Source organism: Bombyx mandarina, chromosome 22, assembly GCF_030267445.1.
Source record: "Bombyx mandarina strain Sakado chromosome 22, ASM3026744v2".
NCBI lineage: Eukaryota > Metazoa > Arthropoda > Insecta > Lepidoptera > Bombycidae > Bombyx > Bombyx mandarina.
In genome coordinates this window covers 17,937,917-17,962,896 of record NC_143228.1, presented here as the reverse complement: position 1 = coordinate 17,962,896, position 24,980 = coordinate 17,937,917, and the positions used below count along the sequence as shown (strand labels likewise).

At 40.4% G+C, this 24,980-nt stretch overlaps 2 protein-coding genes across 3 annotated transcripts in view; one reads left to right on the top strand and one right to left on the bottom strand.

Annotated features, from left to right (window-relative positions):
• Positions 1-24,980, bottom strand: part of LOC114240072 (uncharacterized) — a 118,428-nt gene that overhangs the window by 19,323 nt on the left and 74,125 nt on the right. The window contains exon 2 of one of the 2 annotated variants that reach the window (XM_089736856.1): positions 18,366-18,395. The exons of the other annotated variant lie outside the window; for it this stretch is intronic. Within the exon in view, the coding sequence (XP_089592982.1) occupies positions 18,366-18,395 (30 nt within the window). The remainder of the gene's footprint in view (positions 1-18,365; positions 18,396-24,980) is intronic. 2 annotated transcript variants of the gene reach the window in all.
• Positions 12,139-13,683, top strand: LOC149500412 (uncharacterized). Its single transcript, XM_089736860.1, has one exon. It carries the CDS (start codon positions 12,409-12,411, stop codon positions 13,042-13,044), a length of 636 nt encoding a protein of 211 aa, XP_089592986.1. The 5' UTR covers positions 12,139-12,408; the 3' UTR covers positions 13,045-13,683.

The window sequence follows — 24,980 nt, the reverse complement described above, 5'->3', positions numbered from 1 at the left end:
ATAACGGGCGCGCACACACTTGACCACTTGCACTTACAGTACTCGAGCTAACACGATCCAGAGCTCTTCGTTTTAATGAAAATAATGACGTGTAACTTGTTTTGTTTCACATTCTAAGGAATCGAAAGGTGCCTACACATTGGCGCTACGGCTATAGAAATGAAAATGACATTGCCTGCCTTGAAATATGAATACAAAGCCTTTTCTGCATAAGAACAACGTCTCAATGGTAGACGTAGGCCAAGCCGAATCACAGTGCACGCCAACTATAATAAAACCAATTTAATTAAGGTGGTATTTAGTTGGCCTATCCTTCATTGTCGTTTCTTAACTTACATTAAGACCGATTGAGACATCATTAATCTTCTAAAATAAAATTACATATTAGCCAATCCATAAGTTAAAACAATAATAATATCAATGTAACCTTTTCACTGAACATCGAAGATCAACTTCCATGGACTACAATGAACTGTCACATCATATTTCATCAAAATAATATAATAGATATTTTTAATTAAAAGACATCTCCACAATGCAATTAAGAAATAATGACTATTAACACCGATTTGATTAGAGCTGTAATTAATTATAAACGTTTGTGCTATTACGGCGTTATCCACAGACATATCGGTGCCAAGGATTTCATAAATGATAACCAATCGATTATTGTAGTGGGAACTACAATCAGGGTTTGGTTTGCAGTTTTGTTCGTCAAGTCCAGCTCGGTCTGAGCACTTTGCAGTAGGTCTCACTGTTTCAATAATATTGGTTTCATTTAGATTTTTGCACATTACGCATTCCAAATTCAGTAAACACACATACGAGCTAATGGCTCAACTGAAAGTGGTTTTCGTGTGGCGTTTACAGCAACTACTGACTTATATGAAACCGAGACCGCAGCTATATTAATAGACCGTTAATAGGAAGAGTACACATCACAGTCTTAGCGCGGAAACCTGCGCTTAGTTACAGCCTCGTTCTTACCATTGCTCTCCCGTTCCATTAACGGTGCTTTTAGGTACCGGTCACCGGTCACCATCCGCGAATTGGCCCACAGACACAGCCCACTGAGTTTCTCGCCGGATCTTCTCAGTGGGTCACGATTCCGATCCGGTGGTAAATTGTTAAATCTGCGAAGCACTGCTCTTGCTAGGGCCAGTGCTAGCAATACAACGGTTTGAGCCGCGTAAGCTCACCTAGATGTTAGGGTGAAGCTGAAGTAGCCTCTCAAGACTATCAGCATAGGTAGGAAAAAAACCATTGAGTGCACGCTGACAAATATTTTTGGAATTTTACTGCTCAACTTGTATATTAGTCGACTCTTCTTTTAGTGAATAGTATCCTTGAGTACCTATATCTGGGATCCGTGTCCGAATCCCCGCCCCGTATTTCTTTTAATGTTATTTACACTGAGGATCTGGCTGTTCTTGATTCGGATGTCGGTTTCCTACTAAAACTACAGGAAAATATTTTTACTTAGCTGTGTATACCTGTGTCATTGACAGTTAAAATCTGGCATTAACATCCTGATGTCGACTTAGACAAAAAACGACTGTATATTCATTACTAAGTGAATATTTACATTACAATAGTAATCCCTAATGATGCTGGTAAATCCATACCAATAAAATATATAATAACGAAGTGAGTTTATAGATTTGAACTATTTATTACACCATATTGTCTTAACTACTCAATCGAAAAGGAATAAGACTACCTCTCGTTCATAATATAGAACGTTTCCCGAGGGATTGATTTTATGTACATTAATGCGAGTAAAATCTATTAATCATCAATTTATTAGATTTGGAGCCTACACTTACAACTACCACAAAACCAACACAATACTAATGTCGATGTTTCAAACAAAAACGTAATGATTTTGCAAGTAAGCCCCTGCTTTTAGAAAGGCGATCATTAAGTTCAGCGAGTCCTCTGAGCGGCCATCGAGTTACACAACGACACGAGTGATAGTCCGTGGATAGTGCACATTCTGTGAACGCACGGTAAAAGGGTTCGAAGGCTGAGAGAATCCTATTTCGTAACTTGCTGCTAGTTAAATGTCACACGCCAGTTAACAGAACTAAGTCTGCATACCTAGTATTGGCAAATGAGTGCATGATGTATTTAGTATTATGCAGCTACTACTAGTCGATGTACACCGCACGCATTGGAACAGCGGCTATAATTTACCGGACCACCCCGTTTGATCTAGTAATTTAAGTGCCCTGTAACTAAGTTACTGTATCTTTGTTGTGTATCTAAGTTATGTATTGTAACATTATATGTACTTATGATATAATTCAAGAAATTATTGTTTGATGGTTGAAGAAATACAAACGCATTGTTTAGTTTAAATTGATGATGAGTGGTTACCGCCGCTCGGACGTCAGCAATGCGAGAGGCAGAGTCAAGCTACTCCCTACCACTAAGTACTCTCCGCAAGCATGAATTGAAGAAGGATATGTTAGAGCGCTTTAGAAACTCCGTGAAAGGGAGTTCGATCCAGAACCGGATGGTTTATGACAAAAAAAATTGTTTAGAAACGCATTTTGGATGAGTGGTTCTAGGTGGTATGGGTAGCTGTGCACTACCCCGTCATCCGTTGCGGGAATGTAATTCGAAGCGGTCACAATAAGAGGACTATGGCTATGGTGCTGTGCTGCTTTCCCGAAGAAGCATTCTGATCCCGTTTTTAGATAAAATCCATACACACATCAATAACATCAATAACATCCCTATCTCTATAACGAGGGCACTTCGCTTTCGAGATAGAAATCATAAAAATAATTTAATCACTTAAAAGATAAAGCAACTAATATGAGAGTTGAATACATTTTTAGTATTGTTAGTTAACAACAACTGCACTTACGGCCAATCTCTCTTTCTAGATGAGTTAATAAATACGAGAGTGCGTAGCGGCTTGTGGTAAGGGGCATCGCGAGCCAGCGCGAGGGACTCTTCGAGCAGAAATAGCCATCCATCTTATTTGACAATTATAGCAGTGTTCATCCCTACTCAATTCCAACCTCTGTTTCAGTATCATTAGGAGATTTATATTATGTTCAATCCGAAACCGGACGAAACTGGCAAGAAAGTGGTGCCTACTCGTGAGGCCTTGCAGCATGTACTACGAATAATTGATTTAAAAATGTGCTTAAATGTTATCGATAGTAGGGTCAGCTCTATAGCACCTGCAGCGTGCAGCCAATGAGCGTGCAGTGACCGGGTACGGCTGCGCCCCACACTCGGCGCAACGACTCGGAACATATCCGCTTCCATTCATGTACTGATTTCTAGCACTTCTTTATCAGAACCACGGTGTGGATAATTAATATGCACTTTAATTTAGAAATGAACCAATTTGAATAATAATATGAGTTCATCTAAAATTGATTCTCAGAAATTGAAACAGTTGTATGTCGTATTGTTACTAAATGCCAACACAGAGCCACCGAGTCATTAATTGTGAGTGTCGCTGAACGTCATGAAAAATACCCGTTTGTGGTATTCGAGCGATGGTAGTATGACAAAACCTTATTGATAGTACTGCTTCTCATTTCTCAGCGAATCCTTTAATTGCATTTACGACACCTACGGTAAGAGATGAGCTTGGTCTATTTCACACCAGCCGGCCTGACCGTGCGCGCCCACACAGCGCCCGGGCTGTAACGTATTAATTAGGCTACTCGAATGATTGCTTGACTACAACAAAATTACACGGAAGACACTAACAAACACCAGGAATAAATGAGTCGTCACGGCCTAAAGGATAAGACGTCCGCTGTATTCGTATCTAGCGATGCAACGGTGTTCTAATCCCCATGGATCCCCATGGTACCAATTTTTGTAATGAAATACCTACTTAACAAATGCTCACCATTGACTTTCACGGTGAAGAAATAGTATCGTGTAATAAAAATCAAACTATATAGTAGGACTTTTTGTGAGTCCGCACGGGTAGGTACCACCACTTTGCCTATTTCTACCGAGAGGCAGTAAGGCGTTTCGGCTGTTGTAACTATACTGAGACCTTAGAATATCTCTTGGCGGGTGGCGGCATTTACGTTGTAGATATCTATGGGCTCCGGTACCAACTCCACACTAGGTGGGCTGTGAGCTGTCCATCCACATATGCAATAAATAAGTAAAAGAATGGTCTTCAACAATTCAACACGCATCAGGAAAAACTGTAGTGTTCTAGAATCGTTTATTCCCCGAAACAGTTTCCCGACTAAGCGCAAAATATTCCGCCATTGTGTATTCAGAAAGCATAGTATTATTGCGATATGGGAACACGGGACAATGGGAACATTAAACGCGGGCTATTGTTTACTGAGCGCTGTAAATGAATGAGAAGTAACGAGGTGTACTTGTGATTGAGAGGTGATTTGTTTACGTTATCTTTAGAACATTATTTCATCGCCCGCTCTGCGCATTCACCATACATTTCTGAGTGATTTTAATGAAATTTTCAAGCTAAAGAATAACACAACTTAAATGAAATAATAATTCACACCTTTATCCAAAACCAAGACTGCGCAGTGTGAGAAACTGATAATTCACGATCTTCTTCTACTAATGAAAGCTTAATTGCAATCTAGATATGTATTTTAATTGATGTAGATAAATAGACGAATTCGCGGGTCACCTGTTATGAAGGAGCCATCGGAGTCAATGGATACCTGAACGAATACCGCCGACAACCTTGCTCATATCTTAGTGAGCACGAGAACTTGCGGTTGCCAACTGTAAGCCAATAAACTGTTTCCAGTAGGTACATTTATATCTTTAATAACATAGACGATGAATGTACTTCAAACTAATTTGAAATCATGAAATAGCACAATCTAGTTACATAAAACTTTCATTTATCATCAAATCAACAATAATCGAACTCGGATCGAATCGATCGATCGATATCGAGAATACACAATCACAACACAGCGAACAGATCATTAGTGCTCAAGTAATTGGACAAGTTTATTAAGCGTACTCTCGAATGTTAGTGAATATTGCAAAACCGATGTCGTTGCGGCGCCGTGGACGCAGCGCGGATGTTGTGACACATTTCATTCACGCACATAGTCTTGTTAAGGGATACATAGCGAATCAACTCTCCCAGCACCCGTCTACGATAGGAGTATTTTCATTTATCCTCTTGAGTGCTGATGGAAAAGCCTGCTGTGAGTTAAAAAGAATTCTTCTATCTATGAATGTGGATGTGGATAGCTAAATGCAATGAAGACTGACATCATATCCCTGTTTTGTTCCGCCTTGATCAAAGCTGACTTTCACAGGCGATCTTAAGAAAGGCAGAAGCTCTGAAGTTGCGTCCGCGTTAGTATCAACATCATTCGCCATGAAACTAACTGAACTTATTAACAAAATGGATTATCACGGGCATTTAATACGGAAGTCAAATTGTCTTTTTCGGTACGAAATACGATACTTTTAAGAAGAAGAGGAAGTTTCAATCCACTACATTACAACCACCACTATTACAGATCTGATTCTATCACAATCAACTAGCTGCCCTTTGCAACACTCGAGGGTAAGCCGGAACAGTAATCGATCAGTCGTAGACCCGGCCCGACAAACAGATCCTGCCACATTGACGGAGGTGACAACATTCTAATGTCGTCAGCCGTTGGCCTCACCCACTGACTATTTACTGTTTGAGAACGTGCAAGTAATATTTCAGTTTTTATTTATGACTTATGAAAGATTTATTGGTTGGTATAAATGTTTGCTTATCAATTTCGTAAAATAATATGGTAACATATCTCAGTGCTCAAACTATAAACTGCTTTAAAAGAATGGTGAAGGAACACTACTTATCTGCTTAGTGCTGTTTGTTTGCATCATCATTTATTATTTCCATACTGTTGATGCATTATGTGTATGTAAGAATTTATGTAGTATGTATAGTATGTATATTTAATATATAATTGGTATATAAATATTGGTATATATCTCATATTATATGTAAACGGTACATATTTTGTTTATTGTATGTACATATTTTCTATAATAATGTATTATCTATAATACACCGCAACATACCTGCTATATTTTTTTTATATTTTCCAGAATTTCTTTAAATTAAACGGTTGTCTGGAAGAGATCGCTTTTAGCGATAAGACCGCCTATTGTACAAATGTATCTGCTTTTTTTTGATTGTTTTTGAATGTAAATTGTGTTTTGGTGTGCAATAAAGTGTATTATCTCTCTCTCTCTCTCTCTCTCTCTCTTTCTCTCTCTCTAACATATCGTAAAACGCAGCGCTTGTTAGTACACTGCTGCCTGAGCCGAAACTTTTATAAGCTACTGCACTTACGGAAGCTTAGTTTTGTAGACACAGTGGGTACGATGGCACATCACAGTTATTATTTTGTAGTATATCTTCGTTATTACTAAGATTGTAATGCCGACGCCTTTCATAATGATTACAAAAGTATGGGCGTGTTCCAAGACTAACGTCGGGCGCGCCCACACCAAATTCACTTAACTTTAATATTATAACCTTTAACTCAAAACATTATCTCAACACAAGCCGCAATTACTAAATTTAAAATCGATTTCGCATCTCGAATTAATTTCGAAACTATCGACCGGTAGAACGGAATTATGATCAACAATAGCTGCAAGTAATATAGAAATAATTTTGAAGACAGATTCAGTATTCTAGATGTCCATAGTGAGTTCGTTCTTCTTTCGAAAGGAAGTGCCATTTTGATAAGCAGTATAGTCCAGATATCATGGGCACGGCGACCTCTTGCTTGTCATTCAAAGGGCTTTTAGTAAGAATCAGTACGCCGCGCCGGTCCCGGCGTTTTTTTTAAATTTATTTATTGCTTAGGTGGGTGGACGATCTCACGGCCCACCTGGTGTTAAGTGGTAACCGGAGCCCATGGACATCTACAACTTAAATGCCACCCCACCTTAAGATATGAGTTTTAAGGTCTCAGTATATAGTTCGTTACAGCGGTTGCCTCACCCTTCAAACCGAAACGCATTACTGCTTCACGGCAGAAATAGGCAAGGTGGTGGTACCTATCCGTGCGGACTCACAAGATGCCCTACCACCAGTAATTACGCAAATTATAATTTAGCGGGTTTGATTTTTATTACACGATGTTATTCCTTCACCGGGGAAATCAATCGGGAACATTTTTGAGTACGTATTTCATAGTAAAAATTGGTACCCGCCAGTGGGATTCGAACATTCCCGTCTTATCCTTTAGGCCACAACGACCAGTGAGCATTCGTAAACACAGTAGCATCACGAGAGTTTATTAAAATCAAATCTACCTGAGTCGACCCAGAGATGTGTCATTGTATAATTTCATACAATTATTGTGTACAATAGCCTTCATAGTAATGCGATGTCCACCATTCTGATCATAGTTCAACAAAAAGCTAAACGCAGGAAGCTTCTTGACAAATAATGTACTTCCTTTGTTGCTGTTGTTGTGTAAATGTCATTTTGATTTTTATTCAAACCAATTATTACGTATGTACATCCCTACTTTAATATTTCTAAACAATCTGACTGATTATTATCCACATCCCTAATTTAGCTTGATTATATTATGTTGAGTGACGGGATAAATATCCGATCCAGAGGCAAGGATCACGATCAATGCGTCATAGCGTCGAGCTCGGTCATCAATAATGTAGTCGATATGTGATATTTGTAACTTCCATGTTTATGTTCGCAATGCAGCTTTAATTTTTGTTAAAAATACAAATTGTAGTGAGTTTATATTTGACTAGCGGCCCGCTCCGGCTCCGCTCGGGTATTTAACAAAAATTTCACCGAGGTTTGACGTTGTTTTATTTTTTTAAATAAAAGAACACTTATTGCGGCATAACTATAATGGTTAGACATATGGTGCAGCGACACTTTTTTTAAATAATAATGTTGGAGTTTTAGTAAGGATCTCTAATTGTTTCAAAAAGCATTTATAGTCTATGTCACTCAGGAACAGTATAGCTTCCAAACAGTGAAAGAATTTTTTAAATCGGTTCAGTAGTTTCGGAGCCTATTCAACACAAACAAACAAACAAATATTTCCTCTTTTTAATATCATATAGTATAGAAGTATAGATGAAACCGTACCTCATTATTAAGCTAGGAACGTTATCTAATTGTGCTAGCATCATAACACACAACGCTTAAAAAATTGTCAGCTGAAGCTTAGTTTATCTCAGTTATCTATATATTAATACGTGAAGCAAAAACTTTGTATCCCTTTTTACGAAAATTGTGCGGACGGAGGAGTAAGAATTTTTCCACACTTATAGAGAATATAGAGAAGAAGTGCACAATGCTAATATTTTTTTAAAATAATGCATAAAGGATAAATTAAATCAATAAAGAAAACATTACACACACTACGTAGGTACCATGAATTTGACGCACACACGCATGCATACTATTTATTGTCAAACTTTTGTTCTTGGCGTCTGTTGTCAAATTGAGAATAGATTAAATATTGTTTGTCTTTGTTAATATTTTTATAGTGTAGTCTTGGCGAAATTTGTGATTATAGAAGTATAAACTACAATCATAATAGTGTACAAACTTACAATCCCAATTAATTATAGTCGAATTTCGACTACTGCGGGACCTCTAGTATCTTTGAATCTCTAAATTATAATAATTATTTTCAGATATGCTCAGGTTTACTCCCATTTTGTAGACTGCAAAACTGCTAAAAATATAATAATCACAAATTCGCTTCGTACAAAACTAAATAAAACAAATTATAACGCGGTCACTGGAACCATGCAATTGTATAATTATAGCTCAATAAACGTTCAAACAAAAGGTGGCCTCGAAGAACGCGTCTAAACAAGGGCACGAATAAACAAATCATGCAACTAAAATACGATTTACATACGACTAGACACACACTAGCTTCACAGTTTCCCGTTCAATAGTCCGTAGTGACATGGATCTACGTTCTCACCTAAATCTAACCAAAACCTAGTCGAAAAGCAATCGGTAGTCTCTATCAAAGGACATATTATACTATTCCTATTGAGAATTACAACTCGTCGTCATATTTCAAAATGATTGGCTCCATTCAGGTTGCGTTGTGCGTGAATCCTGGTAGCAGAATTATTTTTGAGGCTTATCTTATAAGTATAATGGAGTCGTCCATATCCGTCATTATAAACCACTCGTAAATACACATAGCAGGTTAAACTATTAATTTGGCACAGCCGTTCACACAACACAATGCAATAAAAACTCAGGCCACTACAAGCAGCTAAGTATCAATCTGGCATTACACAAATATGCAAATCTCCATCAGTGAATCGAGTGATATCGACAATCTGAACAGCGGGCGGCGCGTTCGAGGTTGACTATTAACAAAAACCAAACAAATGTTCACTCGATACATCGTCGTATCTCAACATCTGCATTGTATGGTAAATCAACATGTTACTTAGATATGTGTTATGAAATATTTTGTTCAAATAATTGATAAAATCATATCGAGTGGAAGTTATTGACATAGTATTCTATGCTAATGTTTTGTGCTGACGTACAAGGATAGTTGTTAAAAAAACGAATCTATAATAGTTTTAATCGATACACTGAATGCTAATTAAATTATTGAACCGACTTGTGACATAAACTCTAAAACCAGCCCTGTCGTGATCGGAGCATTTAGTATGTACAAGTGCAACGTTTTAAATGTTATGTACAGTGACAACTATTGCCATTTATTTCATATTCTTAATTTCAACATTCAATTTCATTATTGAAATCTACTATATATTTTAGATTTTTATTCTTTCTTCTATTATTATTATAATATTGTAAGGAATACCCTACAAAAAGGGTATAAAACCGGCGCGCAGCTCCGTCACCCGCGCATTTGTCGGTTGACATTCGTCGAGAGAACATCATTCAAAGACTTTAAGTGTTAATTTAGGAAACACGAATTTTATAATAATGTTGAAGGTACAGTGCCTATAAATAGCAACGTCTTTGCTCGAAACATTCATTCGATCGGCGGCGTTCGTGAGAGAAGGTAGTCGTGGACATGGTGTGCGTGAGTCATTGTTTTAAGTCTCTGTAAACGTGTGCTAATTGTTATTTTTTTTAATGGTTTTTCTTCTGATTCCTAATATCAGAAGTGGGATAAAGAACTCAAAGCCCACAGACAACAGGTGATTCACAACTACCCGCACTATATTTTGTTACTTTCGTTTTCGTGTTTTTACGTATATTTCCTGGTGTATAGTCATTTTAAAGTGCGTGTGTGTGTATTTACACCTAAATAATGCCGCGAAGTACGTCACGTGGACGTTCTCGGCATCGTCAAAATGGCTCGCGTAATCGAGACTTCTCCCGCTCTCGTGATAATCATTTACGGGACCGCTACCGCCATAGATTGCGTTCGTATTAGCGTGATACTCGCTCGAGTAGCAACGATCGTGTGTTGCACGATAGGTCGCGCGATTCACGCAGTATTTCATATCGATCTAGTCGATCACGCAGCGCGTTATATCGTTTGAAACGAAGTGACCGTAGGTCGCGACGCTCGCGTCGATCTCGTTATGTATCTCGAGCCCGCGATCACTCACAAAGGGCGTCGCGTCGTGGTGTTCATAGCAATCATGACCGTGACTTAAATACGCACACCCCTCCGCTGCGATCGCAAACCCCGACACCAGGTGTGATGGAGACCATTCACACACATTCCCTTGCCACACACGCTACACTTGATAAATCTAGCCTCGCGGACCGGGGACGTGTGTCGGACTCAGCCCTGCGCGGTTCAGAGACCCCCTCGCTTGCTCAAGCGATTATCGATGCCGTAAAGGCAGTCCAGCTTATAAGATCACAGAATTATTTTGTAATATTAACAATATGCAATGCAATGCAATGTGCAAAGGATTTAAACGGGTGGACCGACCATAAGACTCTGTCACATGTGGCAAATTGCTTAAAGGGAAACGCAAAGGTGTGGCTAGGTGAATGGGTTCCTTCTGATAGAACTTGGAACTTTAATAGTGATACGGGGCATAATGGGCCCTCAGGTTAGAGCCGCGAACGCTAATCTACTCACGATTTGATTTCATTTTTGGTGGAGGTCCGGCTAGGCCGAGTCCTTGTTGGGTTCAGGTTAGTTGTCACCAGTGACGCATAATACCCAACAAGTAGACGGGACTATGTTGGCAATAGCAATGGTCAACTCAACTTTTGAGATTACAGCTCATTCTGAACATCACAAAATGCAAGACAACAGACATTCGCCCTGCAGCTTCTGGTAGAAAAAACGCCACCACACCTGTGGTGAGGACTCTAATTACTGATGTCACGACTGAGGTGTATCGTTCGAGGTGAGTTCGTCGAGAACTAGGTCGAGGTAGAGCTCATCAATTGGTACCACGAAGTGAAAAGCGATATGATGCTCGCGTGGATGGGCACCGACGAGCAGCAGCCGTTTTTAATGTCGATAATCTTGTTTGGGTAATAACTCACAGTCTACAGGAAATGTAGATCCGGCAATCCGTGAACCTTACCGAATGGTGAGGATGGTGCCTCACGGGCATTGCCGCCAGCTCGGGCCCCTCGATGAATCCTGCGGCAGTAGCACGCAAGCGACGTGCCGGTAGCTGCGTAATATCGGTCGGCAGGTAAACTTGATTCCGGCATGCGTGGCCCGTATAAGGTTGTCGAAATTCTACCCAGTGGACTCTATCCTACGGCTGCTCAATGGCAGTTATGGCAAAACTACGCAAGCAGCTGCACAATATATGGTGTCGTGGCGGGGCGAGTGGACCCCTGAGACGTGTGCTGCCTTCTTTGAGAGTCAGTAAAGTTAATAATGATCATTGTTCACAGATATACGTATTCCTATGGTGAACCTGAAGGGTGAGCTATAGATGATTGCTCTCTAGTTACGTATCCCTCACTCGGAGTCACGGTGAGATGCCTCAATACGATTGGCCTAGGCTGGCGTATTGAGAAGCCTCGGCACGTTTGAGTATGGTCGGTGTGTCGGGAAGCTTCACACGTTTGAATAAACTCTGCGTGTGGAATGCACTCGTACGTTTTTAATACGATCTTCGTACGAGTGGGTCTGGGACCATTTTGCGTATCCCTCACTCGTGTAATTAATTCTACACGGTGAGATGCCTCAATACGATCGGCCTAGACTGGCGTATTGAGAAGCCTCGGCACGTTTGAGTATGGTCGGCGTGCCGGGAAGCTTCACACGTTTGAATACGCTCTGCGTGTGGAATGCACTCGTACGTTTTTAATACGATCTTCGTACGAGTGGGTCTGGGACCATTTTACAGGGATCACTGGTAACCAAATGCAGAAGACACTTAACGAAGGGCGACGCACACTGGCCCTTGGATAATAACAGGAATATGCGCATTAAGGATGATTGCTACTGCGCGCACTGCTCGCGTGCCGCTGGCTGCGCGCGCTCATCTACTTCTGGCGCGCATACTGCGCGCACTGCTCGCGTGCCGCTGGCTGCGCGCACTGCTCGCGTGCCGCTGGCTGCGCGCACTGCTCGCGTGCCGCTGGCTGCGCACACTGCTCGCGTGCCGCTGGCTGCGCGCGCTCATCTACTTCTGGCGCGCACACTGCGCGCACTGCTCGCGTGCCGCTGGCTGCGCGCGCTCATCTACTTCTGGCGTGCATACTGCACGCACTGCTCGCGTGCCGCTGGCTGCGCGCACTGCTCGCGTGCCGTAACTGCGCGCGCTCTCTTACTGCTGGCGTGCATACTGCACGTGTTGCTCGCGTGCCGCTGCCTGCGCGCGCTCATCTACTTCTGGCGTGCATACAGCACGTGTTGCTCGCGTGCCGCTGCTTGCGCGCGCTCGTCTGTTTCTGGCGTGCATACAGCACGTGCTGCTCGCGTGCCGCTGCTTGCGCGCGCTCGTCTGTTTCTGGCGTGCATACAGCACGTGCTGCTCGCGTGCCGCTGCCTGCGCGCGCTCGCCTGTTTCTGGCGTGCCTATCACACGTGCTGCTCGTGTGCACACTGCACGTGATGCTCGCGAGCCGCCGACTTCCGGTGCCGTACGACTGGCAGTGACGCAGAGGGCGATGTCGCTCGATCTGCGGCCTGCTGCTTCACTCGTTGGGGACTATGATGCCTTTGGTGAGTAGTTCGTTTGCAGTCCTGCTGAGCTACTTATGCGCTCCGCCTGCATTTTCAGGATTATCTATCAGGATGGTCGAGCGGGACGCCCGCCACACGTGGTGCAGCCTCACATCGTGGTTGCAGACTGGAGCTGGGACGGCTGCTTTGCCGAACTTTCGGGAGGCGTGGACCTAACAAGATCTTTCGCACGCTTCCGCATCATCGTTACGAGTGGACCCCAGTTATGTGGTCGAGGACGAACCACAGTCAGGAGAGGCCGTGTAAGGAATACCCTACAAAAAGGGTATAAAACCGGCGCGCAGCTCCGTCACCCGCGCATTTGTCGGTTGACATTCGTCGAGAGAACATCATTCAAAGACTTTAAGTGTTAATTTAGGAAACACGAATTTTATAATAATGTTGAAGGTACAGTGCCTATAAATAGCAACGTCTTTGCTCGAAACATTCATTCGATCGGCGGCGTTCGTGAGAGAAGGTAGTCGTGGACATGGTGTGCGTGAGTCATTGTTTTAAGTCTCTGTAAACGTGTGCTAATTGTTATTTTTTTTAATGGTTTTTCTTCTGATTCCTAATAATATAGTAATTACCTAATTCATTAGGTCCAGTTATTTAAAATTATTGTATTAATTTGAAATCTCCAACATTACAACAATATTATAAACTGTACCAGAAGCGTCTAAATATATCGGCTATTAGAAGCAGATAGATAGACAGAAGATAGAAGCAGATTAGAAGCAGAGAGCCTACGCTCTACTTGATCTTAAGCAATCGCCGTCGCTCATACCAATTTCCGAAGGACTTCTGACACCACGCGGAAAGCATTGAAAAGAAGGATTAATTTCACGACCGTGAAACCGCTGTGGAAGAGCGAAGCAGTTCTAGGCAGTAGATATGACTTGTGTTCCGGTGCTGCGATGGAAAAACGGGTTTTTCTTTGATTTTTATTCTAATGCTTCTGAAAAGTATGCATGTAATGCAGCTGACGCTCACTGTAGCCCTTGTAGCAAACAATGCTCTACCCAACTATGATGATATATCAAGGCAAAATTTATTTTATTTTACCAGTTTTTTAATTTACGATTAGTTTATAATATAAAGTTCTACGTCGATCTTTATAATCTATACTAATATTATCTATACTAATATTATAAAGAGGAAAGATTTGTTTGTTTGTTTGTTTGGAATAGGCTCCGAAACTACTGGACCGATTTGAAAAATTCTTTTTCCATTAGAAGCCGACATTGTCCCTGATGAACATAGGCTACTTTTAAAAAAAAAAAAATTTTTTTTTTTTTGTTTCATGTGTGTTTTAATGTTTCCGAAGCGAAGCGAGGGCGGGTCGCTAGTAATATTATAAAGAGGAAAGATTTGTTTGTTTGTTTCGAATAGGCTCCGAAACTACTGGACCGATTTGAAAAATTATTTTTCCATTAGAAGCCGACATTGTCCCTGATGAACATAGGCTACTTTTTTAAATTTTATTTTATTTTTTTGGTTTCATGTGTGTTTTAATGTTTCCGAAGCGAAGCGAGGGCGGGTCGCTAGTTATTTATATAAAAATAAAGACTTAACAAAAAGTTTTTTTTGGAGCTAGGAACACCCAAAAATTATATTTTAATATAATTTACAAGTAGCCTTCTTCTGTACCGACACAGTGTAGATAATGTACGAAATGGTTTTCTTACTTCAAGCTGCGTGAGTCGATTGAACAATCAATCAACAATCACTCAGACTATTCTCTATGAATATGATTTCTAAACAGCAGAGGATTAATTGTTATCTCGGCGCGTGACATATTGCGAGATGTCTGCCGCACACCGCCCGCACCGCTCGGAAAGATCACTGGATATGTAAATCAGTTAATTAGAGAATGCGGCCTTGGATTCGAATCCAGTTTTGCTGTTCAACTGACCCACATGCTGACATTAAGAAATAATGGTATACTCTTTTATGTCTATTTGTAAGTGATTTTATAAATGAGTTTGATATTAAATTTAAGTTACTTTAGCGAATTTTATTTTGGATTCTACTGACAACATTTGGTTCGGTGGATACAAATTAAGATCCCTGTTCAACTTGATGCAGCTGTTTGAGGCGCGGAACAGCCGTTATTCAGAGCCTCAAGTCTCTATTGAGGCTTAGGGCTCTCTAAATGGCATATATGTCTCCATGACATCCGAAACCTGTTCATCTACACCATTCAATGATAACATCAGATCCTGAGTACGGAGGTGGGTGACCGGTGGACGTAATGAATCATTACTACATCAACATCATAGTGGTTTGTACCTTATAAGCATACGAGTGTTTAATGACTAAGCAATGCGGGCAACCACAACGCGCTGTAACTGTTTTTATTCATTGGTCCTTACACCATGCGACATACTCATGCTATATTCAAATTAATTCTGTTAAGCTGTTCTACAATTCCGTAATCTTTATCTTTATCAGAACAATAAAATTGGCTAGTATAGGACCTCACGCAGCAGCGCATAAATCAGTGAAGTAACGCGTGGGAACGATGACGCGACGGACGCGACAACCGGCTCTAGGGTTGTTACCGGAACAATTAGTAACAATGCTACCGAACTACTTACAACTTGTTGGTATTTATTTTGTAAAACTTAGCAAAAATAATGATCTAAGAATTCATAAATAAGCTAAGACCAACACATGTGACGAAAACCCTATAAATTTTACAATTATTTTAATCTTCATTATTGCTATCGGTTATAAACAGTTCGAGGTGAAAGCATTGTATAATTTAATTTATTCGTAAGGCAGCCCTGCTTGGAACTCATCCGTCAATAGAAGGATTTATTGAGTACACTTGACGCTGGCGCCTCCAATGTGGCGCTCTTCCAGCAATTGTGAAAAATGTATGCACTCTTAGAAAATTTGATGTAGGTAAATAAGGAAAATAAAACTTCGCTCTAAGGCCAGTTCGCTCGTGAAATATAATTTGCAATCGTATCAAACTACTCAGAACGATATGTGAGTATTTTGTCTACACGCGTAAATTTAGATTTTCCTGATTTTATTTTGTCTCCTTGCACCGTATTATGCAAAATATGTATTGCAAATATGTTGATTCTCATTTTTATGAGAACAAATGAAATAAAAATATAATGATATACTTCTACCAAAAACGATAAATATAGTACTGCACAAAGCGGTCACCTTCGACAATAAGAGAAAAGCTAGGAGACAAAGAGCCGGTACTCATCAATCGAGACTGTTTTTATTTTAGATCTAGTTATGTTAAAAAGAACTCAATCTCAATACGACCCAGAAGTCTTGTAACATGACATATAGTAATCACACGTGTACAACTAAGCTACTCCTCAAACATTATAATCGCAGCCGTTAAGAAAACACAAAATTACATAACCTCCCTCGGTGAACTCTGTGTGACTAAAAGCCTGTTGAAATCATCTGCGGATTAGCACCCCGATCAGGCTAGACATTTGAAAACAATTATTTCCATGCAATAGCGTAATGGACAATTTTTTAGCAAAGTAAAAGTGGCAACCGCAAGGATTTGAGTGAAGCTACACTTTCTAGTTCTATGCTCTAATTACGGTGAATGAAGCGGACTCAAAATATACCTACATGTATGTATCTACATATACTGAGATGTATTTCATATTGTAAATTTGATATTGTATATATCATCTGAAGATCGTTTCACGATATGACATAATAATATGATTTATAAAGTAGAACCGCCGCGCCGCCCTGACATCCGCCTTGAATATACGCTGCTGCCCATTTCCCGGCCAATCGCTTAGTAGCCTTTACGAAACCAACGAAAAAATATGGAGTGTAGCCATTATAAAAACCACACCCCTATTTAATAACGTTTATTTGACTAGTTCTTACTATTCTTTTTTTTAAGTTCATATTTCAATTTTGACGTATTCTTCATTTGTACTCTAATGTAAATAAGTATCATCTTCATAGCCTACCTATCAAGAAATTTTGAAATGATCGACGTCTCAATGTAGTGGTAATTAGGTTGTCAGTCGAACTTGTAACCGATGTCAATTATATTTGTTAAGTTTCAACTGTCGTTGCGTGCGTACGCCCGAAGCGCACTGAGTCGTGGGGCTGAAAGTGGATCGTGACACACAATAACACACTTGTATGGAAGCCTGTAGCGCGAGCTCTCTAACCACTTATGCTGTGAACTCAAGATAAATTACTACTAGAAAACTGTATGTACACTCTGCGAAGGATTGAAGCGACAAAGGCAGCGCTACACAGAATCTACCACCGAATCAGAATCGTGACCCACTGAGAAGATTCGGCGAGAAACGCAGTGGGCTGTGTCTATGGATTAGTTCGCTCGTCGAACCCTTCATCGTTATCAACGAGTTGGACGAGGCCGGTGACCGTTGCTTGAGGGGCCTCAAATCACTGAGAGTGGATCTAGGGGGCCCGTCATGTTATGTTTCGGGTGACAGTGCCTTTGCGTTGCTTCGTCGTCGTCTGGGTCGGATATGTACCTAACTAGTGGCGGCCACGATAAGAAGGTTATCGTATCGCGCCGCTTTGTGTGTTTTCACAAAAGAACTATGCACAATTTGCTCCTTGATTTAAAATAAAAAATGTCAAATCCATAGTTTGACAATAATCAGTAGCAGGAATCAAATTTCATGGTCTAAAAGTACTGTTGAAACGGCCGGATGTGAAGGACAATACATGTTCACATTCACGACTGGTTATTGTTTCCTCCTATCAATTTAACGAATCATCAATAGTCAACGAAGCGCAGACGCATCCATACAAAGATTGCCATCCATACAAAAAAGCTAGATTACTACAATAACTTTTTGAACTGAGCAGGTCAGGCTCAATCAGAGCGCCGCATGTGCTAAAGTGCTCGTTAGAGCACCCGAGTTATCGGGGCGGCGAGGATCCTCAGGTAATGAAACCTTTGCAGCTTTCAATCTACTATAGACCAAGGTGACTAGTACTTCATCTCTCGTATACTATACAAAGTGCACCATATAAAAAGGTGCATTACTGGCTTGACTGGTGATTGCGAAATACAACGGTAGCTTCCACGAAGTGCGACGACGCTCAGAGCTTTCTCATCGCTGTACCGCCCTAGCAGTAGTAATATTGTTGTATTGTATTTTTGTCGCTTTTGTCGGATCTTGTGCAACGGGTCTGGATTTAGTCTCACTAATTATGACATCCTACCTTGACTTGTTGGTATCGGCATATATGTACCTGAAACAACATATTATAGAATATTTACTAAAAATAAAGACTCTTAGGTAGCACGACACAAACACCGCAGGATTCGACTGGTTGAACTATGGGGTCGAACTGTGATTATTACGACTAAATCGCCCTGTTTTTTTTTTTTGCCAGATCTCCTCAGTAGGTCGCGATTCCGATCCGGTGGTAGATTTTACGAAAAATTGCTTTTGCTGGGGGCCGGTGTTAATAAAGCCTCTCAGGTTGAACCCGTGAACTCACCTACTCGTCCGGCCGTACCTGGAATAGGCCCCAAGACTACTATTTTTTTTTATTGCTTAGATGGGTGGACGAGCTTACAGCCCATCTGATTTTAAATGGTTACTGGACGCTCAACACGAATGCACCGGAAGTCTTATCCTTTAGGCCACGACGACACTCATGAACTACTAGCGAGTAGGTAGGGAAAACGACTAAATATTATTAGTTTATTCACGATATAAGTTAACCAAACTTATCATTGCCCACTAGCATAGCAGGGTCGTTCTGGGTTTCGTTACTTTCTTGACAGCAACAGAGTGTGATTGATCGCGTATTCAAAAGTGCAAAGCTCTCTTCTCAAGCTCTCTTCTCATTCAACTTCCCGATGACATCAGTCATTATATTACCAAAAAACCGTTCATTATATTTTTTGCGCTAAACTAACTAAATATATACAATTGAATGCTTGGACGAGTTGTCGAGGAATGCGAATGTAATGCTAATTGTGTCGGAACAATGAGGTGACGCGACGTGCGGACTGCAGGCGAGCGTGACGCAAGCTCATGCGGCACGCACCGCGCATTCTAACTTAAAACTTAATGCCCGTGAATTACTTGCTGGGTACAATTTAGATTGTGGCTGGTGGTCAGGTAACATAGAACGCCTCACACTAATGCTAACTAATCTTTATGAAATAATGTCGGCTGAATGACTCGTGCACAACGCTTACTGAATAAAACAGTGTAAAAGTAAACATAATGTCCTTTGCAAGTAAACAAGCATACGGCCCACCTGATGGTGAGTGATTACCGTCGCCCATGGACTTCGGCAATGCCAGGGGCAGAGCCAAGCCGCTGCCTACCGTTAAGTACTCTCCACAAGCCTCGTTTGAAGAAGGACATGTTATTCCGCTCAGAAAACACCGTGGAGGGAAGCTCATTCCAAAGCCGGATGGTACGTAGCAAAAAAGATCTTTGGCAACGCACTGTGGATGACCGTAGTGGCTCCAGGTAGCATGGATGAACTCTACTCCGGTAGCGGGCAATTCGATTGTAAAAACAAAATGATGGGATCATCTCAAACAATTCCTCAGAATTTCTTTTTCTTTTGTAAATATATAATATCGCACGAATTATAATACAAATTAAAACATCTACGTAGGCTATTTCATAGTATTAAGATGTTTATTCTAGACAGAAGCGTAGAACAATTCACAACATGGAAATGGGAACAATTACCAGGACATTAGACCGACGTAATTGAAATATTATGTCGTTATCGATCGATCCTTGATATGTGTGCAAGTTTTCAAGTTAAACGGCGGTTTGGAAATTACTGAAAATTGCATTGATTCAAGTCAGGTCATGCTAATAAAAGCGCTTTAAAAGGTCATGTTTAAATACTGCTAGGGACTGCACAATCAATATTAAGTCTTAATTATATACACAAATAGCATTAAATCGAACATCATTGAGAGAAGTACAATATAAATTTGTTATTACAGGTTAATTGAAAATAGCTCTTGAAAAAATACCAATAAGGATTAAAATCATCTCGCTTGATTTTCACAGGTGCGGCTGTATTGCAAAACACGTCAAGTTAAACAACTAGTTACCCAGTGATATAGGGAAACTTGTAATAAATCTAGTGAGTTGCACATACAGTTGTTGAATTCAGTACAATGTACCGCTGTCTGCGGCTAAGATATTATTACTATTACTAGTGCAATTGTAGCTTTTAGCTAACGATAATCGAGCGAAAGTAGCTTTTGTGAGCCAGTGGGCACGGTGTTCTCCCTGCTTCTCATCCCTTATGTCACAACGACTTCAATATGGAAATATGATTATTGGGTCAACAAAAAATAGTAATTAGTTAGTTGTACGAAACATTGGTTTATGATCCAGAGGACAAAAAAATATTCTTGCCTTATTAAGCAGACAAACTTACGGTCCATCTGGTGGTGAGTGGTTACTGTCACTCATGGACGCCAGCAAAACTAGATGCCCAGCCAAGTCACTGCCTACCGCTGAATATTTCCCTCGAGCTTCGTTTGAAGAAAGACATGTAAGGGCGCTCGAGAAACCTCATGGAGGGGAATTCATTCCAGAGCAGGGTGATACGTGGCAGAAAAGGAAAAGAAAGGCTGGAAACGCACTGTTTCATGAACCAGCGGTTCTGATAGTATGGATGAACTCTGTTTTGCGGTCCCTTGATGTCCCTTATAACGTTCACTGTACCTAAAAGTACTTGGGTACATCATGTAATATCGTTATGCTGGTTAGAGAACCGCCATCTATCGTCGAATAGTAGAAACGAATATCAAAAGAACCAGTAAGATCCTGAACGCTCGAGAAGTACAACGCCATCTATTATCAAATAGCGGAAACACATATCGAAACCTGACCTCTCAAGAATGTTCTCGATAATTCTAGGGATGTCGTATTGACTATTAAAGCGTTGCAGAGATGACACAAATACAGTTAATAAGCGGATCACCTGAAGCGAAGCGGAAGAAGTGAATTAAGAATTTAAAAGTGAATGTTAAGTGTTCTAAGTGTTAATATAGTTTTAATCTTTACTTCGGTCGAATTTTTATCTATCCCATTAGCCCCAGCGCGTAACAATATGAGGTTAAAATATCAAATATGTTGGAATGGCTATCTCCCTACCCTTTACACCGGAGAGCAAGACTTCTTGTGGTCATGGTTCTCGTCAGCTATAATTTAATCTTAAGTCAATAGGAACATTTCGTACTTGACAGACAGTAGGCGGCACATAATAACATAACTGTCGTACCATGCACGTGTCGACTATTACCACACGCTGCATCCATTGAATGCTAAGTACCGACTAACCTAAGATTGTTCGATGGAATTACGCAATGTATCGGTACCCTTGCAAATGTTACGACATCATAATATGTATTAATAGGACGACACTCGTGACGATTACTAATTGCAATTTATGTGGAAATTGATCGAGGACTTTCAGCTTCTAATGATAAGGTTCAAAGTCGCTAGATAAATTTATCTTTTCGAATCAATGATGATATCACAAATAAGTCATGAGTGACCAAATGCAGTTTGTCAACCGTTACTTATTGATTTGCACTGAAGTTTACCAACAGTTTCTAGGCCTCCGATAGGCAAGTGACCTATTCAGATATTGAGAGAGCTTCAGTATTTCAGTTAGGTCTACTTGAAATATTTAAAGGACAACTCAGACTAGTCAGTATAGACTACCTACGAAATGCCTTCTTTTATCCTTATCTTTTAGTAAAGAAGGATCACTAGTTTTTTTTTCCTACCTAAGCTGATAGCCTTGAGAGGCTATTTCAGCGTAACCTTAACTGGTAGGTGAGCTCACGGGGCTCAAACCGGAGTGATGCTAACACTGGCCCTAGCAAGAGCAGTGCTTCGCAGAATCGAAGGATCACTAGTAGCCCGGATGTCTTTCTACTTTAATTAGGAGTGGTGATGCCAGGATGATTACTTCTTCCAATTTGGTAGTAGCTTCTCCTTTTTAGAACCAATTTTAAAACCACAGTCAAGTAATAAATGTGAGTACCTACTGATACAAATAAATACGTTTACTTAATATATCATGTTTTGCGCGAGCAACTCACACAATATTGATGTCAGCGTCACCCTGACTCGGGGCGACCCTCGAAACACAAACGACGCTAATTCGACCCCTCGTTACTGCCACTACTCTAATGCTCAAAGCTGGGGTCAAATGTTATGAAATATTACCAATGTTATACAATCTTGGTAAGATATTGATAATTTGATTAGTCCTAGAGGTTGCGACGAATTATAATAATGATTGTTACATTATTATTTCATACACTATTGTTGTTTGGGGAATAATTAAACTAATCAAAAAGAACAATAGTTAAATTATGTTCTCGAACTCAATACTACTTGGACTATCAAAAGCTGATCACACGCTCAGTTTTTATCAGTCTAAATGCTGACAGCTTACTCGAAAAACTGTGAACTGGTATTTGTTTGCATATAATATTATGACATTGAACATAACTGATATTGTAAAACAAAAGCACAAAACACATATTCCGATATACTATCAGCACTGATTTCATAATATGAAATAAACATGATCTCAGAAAGCAATGAAAGAGACTGTGAAGACTGCACGACTCGCAATACTGCATTGTGATCAGAATGAATCAGCACTAGAACAATAATAAATCCTTAACAATCCCTAGCTCCTAGAGGCGTCGTAAATTCTCATGACTCTGATATAACGCGCGGTAAGTGCGGCCCGAGGTCGGCGCGCGATGCGTTCACACGTCGATAGCACCTGTGCGATACCCGACAATGGAACAATTGCAGCGCGGAGGGACCTTAATGAGACATTGTGCCTTGTTTGATCAACTTGAACATCGTGCGCCGCTGTGACCCGCTGTCGATGTGGACCCGTCACGGCCATCCTTTTTATGATCTGTTTCAATTTAAATCTTCATGTAGCGATAGTCGCCAACTGTCCTAACTATAATAGGATAATATTAGATTAAATAGCACTAGTATTAACGGGTCACCGTCCTCGTCGAACCCGTCGCTTGCGACGAAGGCTTCGGCGAGTAAATTAACCCACAAACACAGCCCACTGAGTATCTCGCCGGATCTTCCCAGTGGGTCGAGTTTCCGATCCGGTAGTAGATTCTGCGAAACACGGCTCTTGCTAGGGTCAGTCTTGTACTTGGTAGGGTAATGCTAATATAGCCTCTCAATGCTATCAGCATAGTGGTAGGAAAAAAAAACTAGTATTGATGTCAAATCATAAATGAAGAATACAAGTAATCAATGTAAAATTCGCATCCACGATGTGATGGGGGCGTAGTGGAGCTCAGTGCGTCCTGCTGGTCTCTTGCCCATTTAAACACATACAAGCAAAACATACCTTTCGTTTCATTACAGTCTCAAATACATCTAGGTCTAGATTATACAAACGCGCGGTTGTTAAGCCAGACCCGCGTTGTTTAGCGGACGTCTCATTAGAGACTTTCTACTTGTATGAATAGTGATGAGGAGTCCGTTTGACACGGTTTCCAGTTGTCTCATAATGTTTTGCACGCTTCACTTCGCCCGGGACACCAGTGCTACGAGGCCCCTATTGTTTGTGCTGTGCGATTGTGTGTGCCCAAGTGTGAGAGTGTTTCATCTGGAGTTGCTGTCTCGGAGTGGAAACGCCCCGAACAGTGAGACGAAGGACCCGGGAACAGGTAAGTGGATCGACACTTCTTTCCTTAAACGATTAGTTTAATACGGGTAGGTGTCGACCAGCCTGTGTAAGCTGCGTTACCGTTTTATTTGAATATAAAACCGGCGAACGTTAGCGCCACCGAGTCTGGCCTCCCTGTGTCATTCCCAGTCCTCTCCTACCCTTCGGGGCTAGGCGGGGCGGTCGCAAAACCCGATAAACTGGTCTACGTAGAAGGTTGTTGGCGTTTGAACCCCCTACCGTTAGTTAATTAAATCTAGACAGTAAGATTATTTAATCCCTTATTTTTATAAATTAAATTCTTAGTACCATTTAATATAATAGCAGTAATTTTATTTCGTTATTTCATTAGTTTACCAATTAATTTAATCTACCCGCTTTTAACAAAAACAAGTGGCGCTGCCATAGAATATTAAAATTACGTTTGTCTTTTCTTTTGCATCTACCTACTTTTAATATCACATTTTGTTTAACATAGTTTAGTTTAAAATTTTTAATACATTGATTCTGGCGCACCGGTCGGCATTCATAAGTGGTCTATGCTGTCTATCCATCCATTGTTTATTTAGAGTTATCCTGATTTGCTTTATTAAGTTAGTGTTAGTATTTAGTGGGGTTCCCGTCTAATTATTCCTTCATTTGATTGAATTTAATTTAATTTATTATCTTGTTATTTTGTTGTTTTATTTCAGTTTCTTTATTGTTATTTCTACTTTATTTTAGTATAGGTTTTCAATAGTTGGGTGTTCAGTGACCCTTTTACTAGTGAAATTCGCTGGTAAAAGAGAGTTACTCAACAATCCGGTAAGTTTAAGTACATTTGTATAATATAGGTTGTTAATATATTATTATTAATTTGTTTATTTTGAATTCTTTTGATTCATTGGGGACTAGTTTGTACCGGAACCGGGACTCACCGCTTGTCTAACACTGACCGAGTACAGATGCAAGTGTAGTTATATTATTTAGTTTAGTACATTCATTATTAATTAGCACTTATTAGTTATCGGTAGATTTTAATTTAATCTCGAGCAGTTAGTCTAGTTAGTCTCTTTTCTGTTATTTTATAGTTATAATTATATAATAGCAGTATCCCTTATTGCCGGTTAA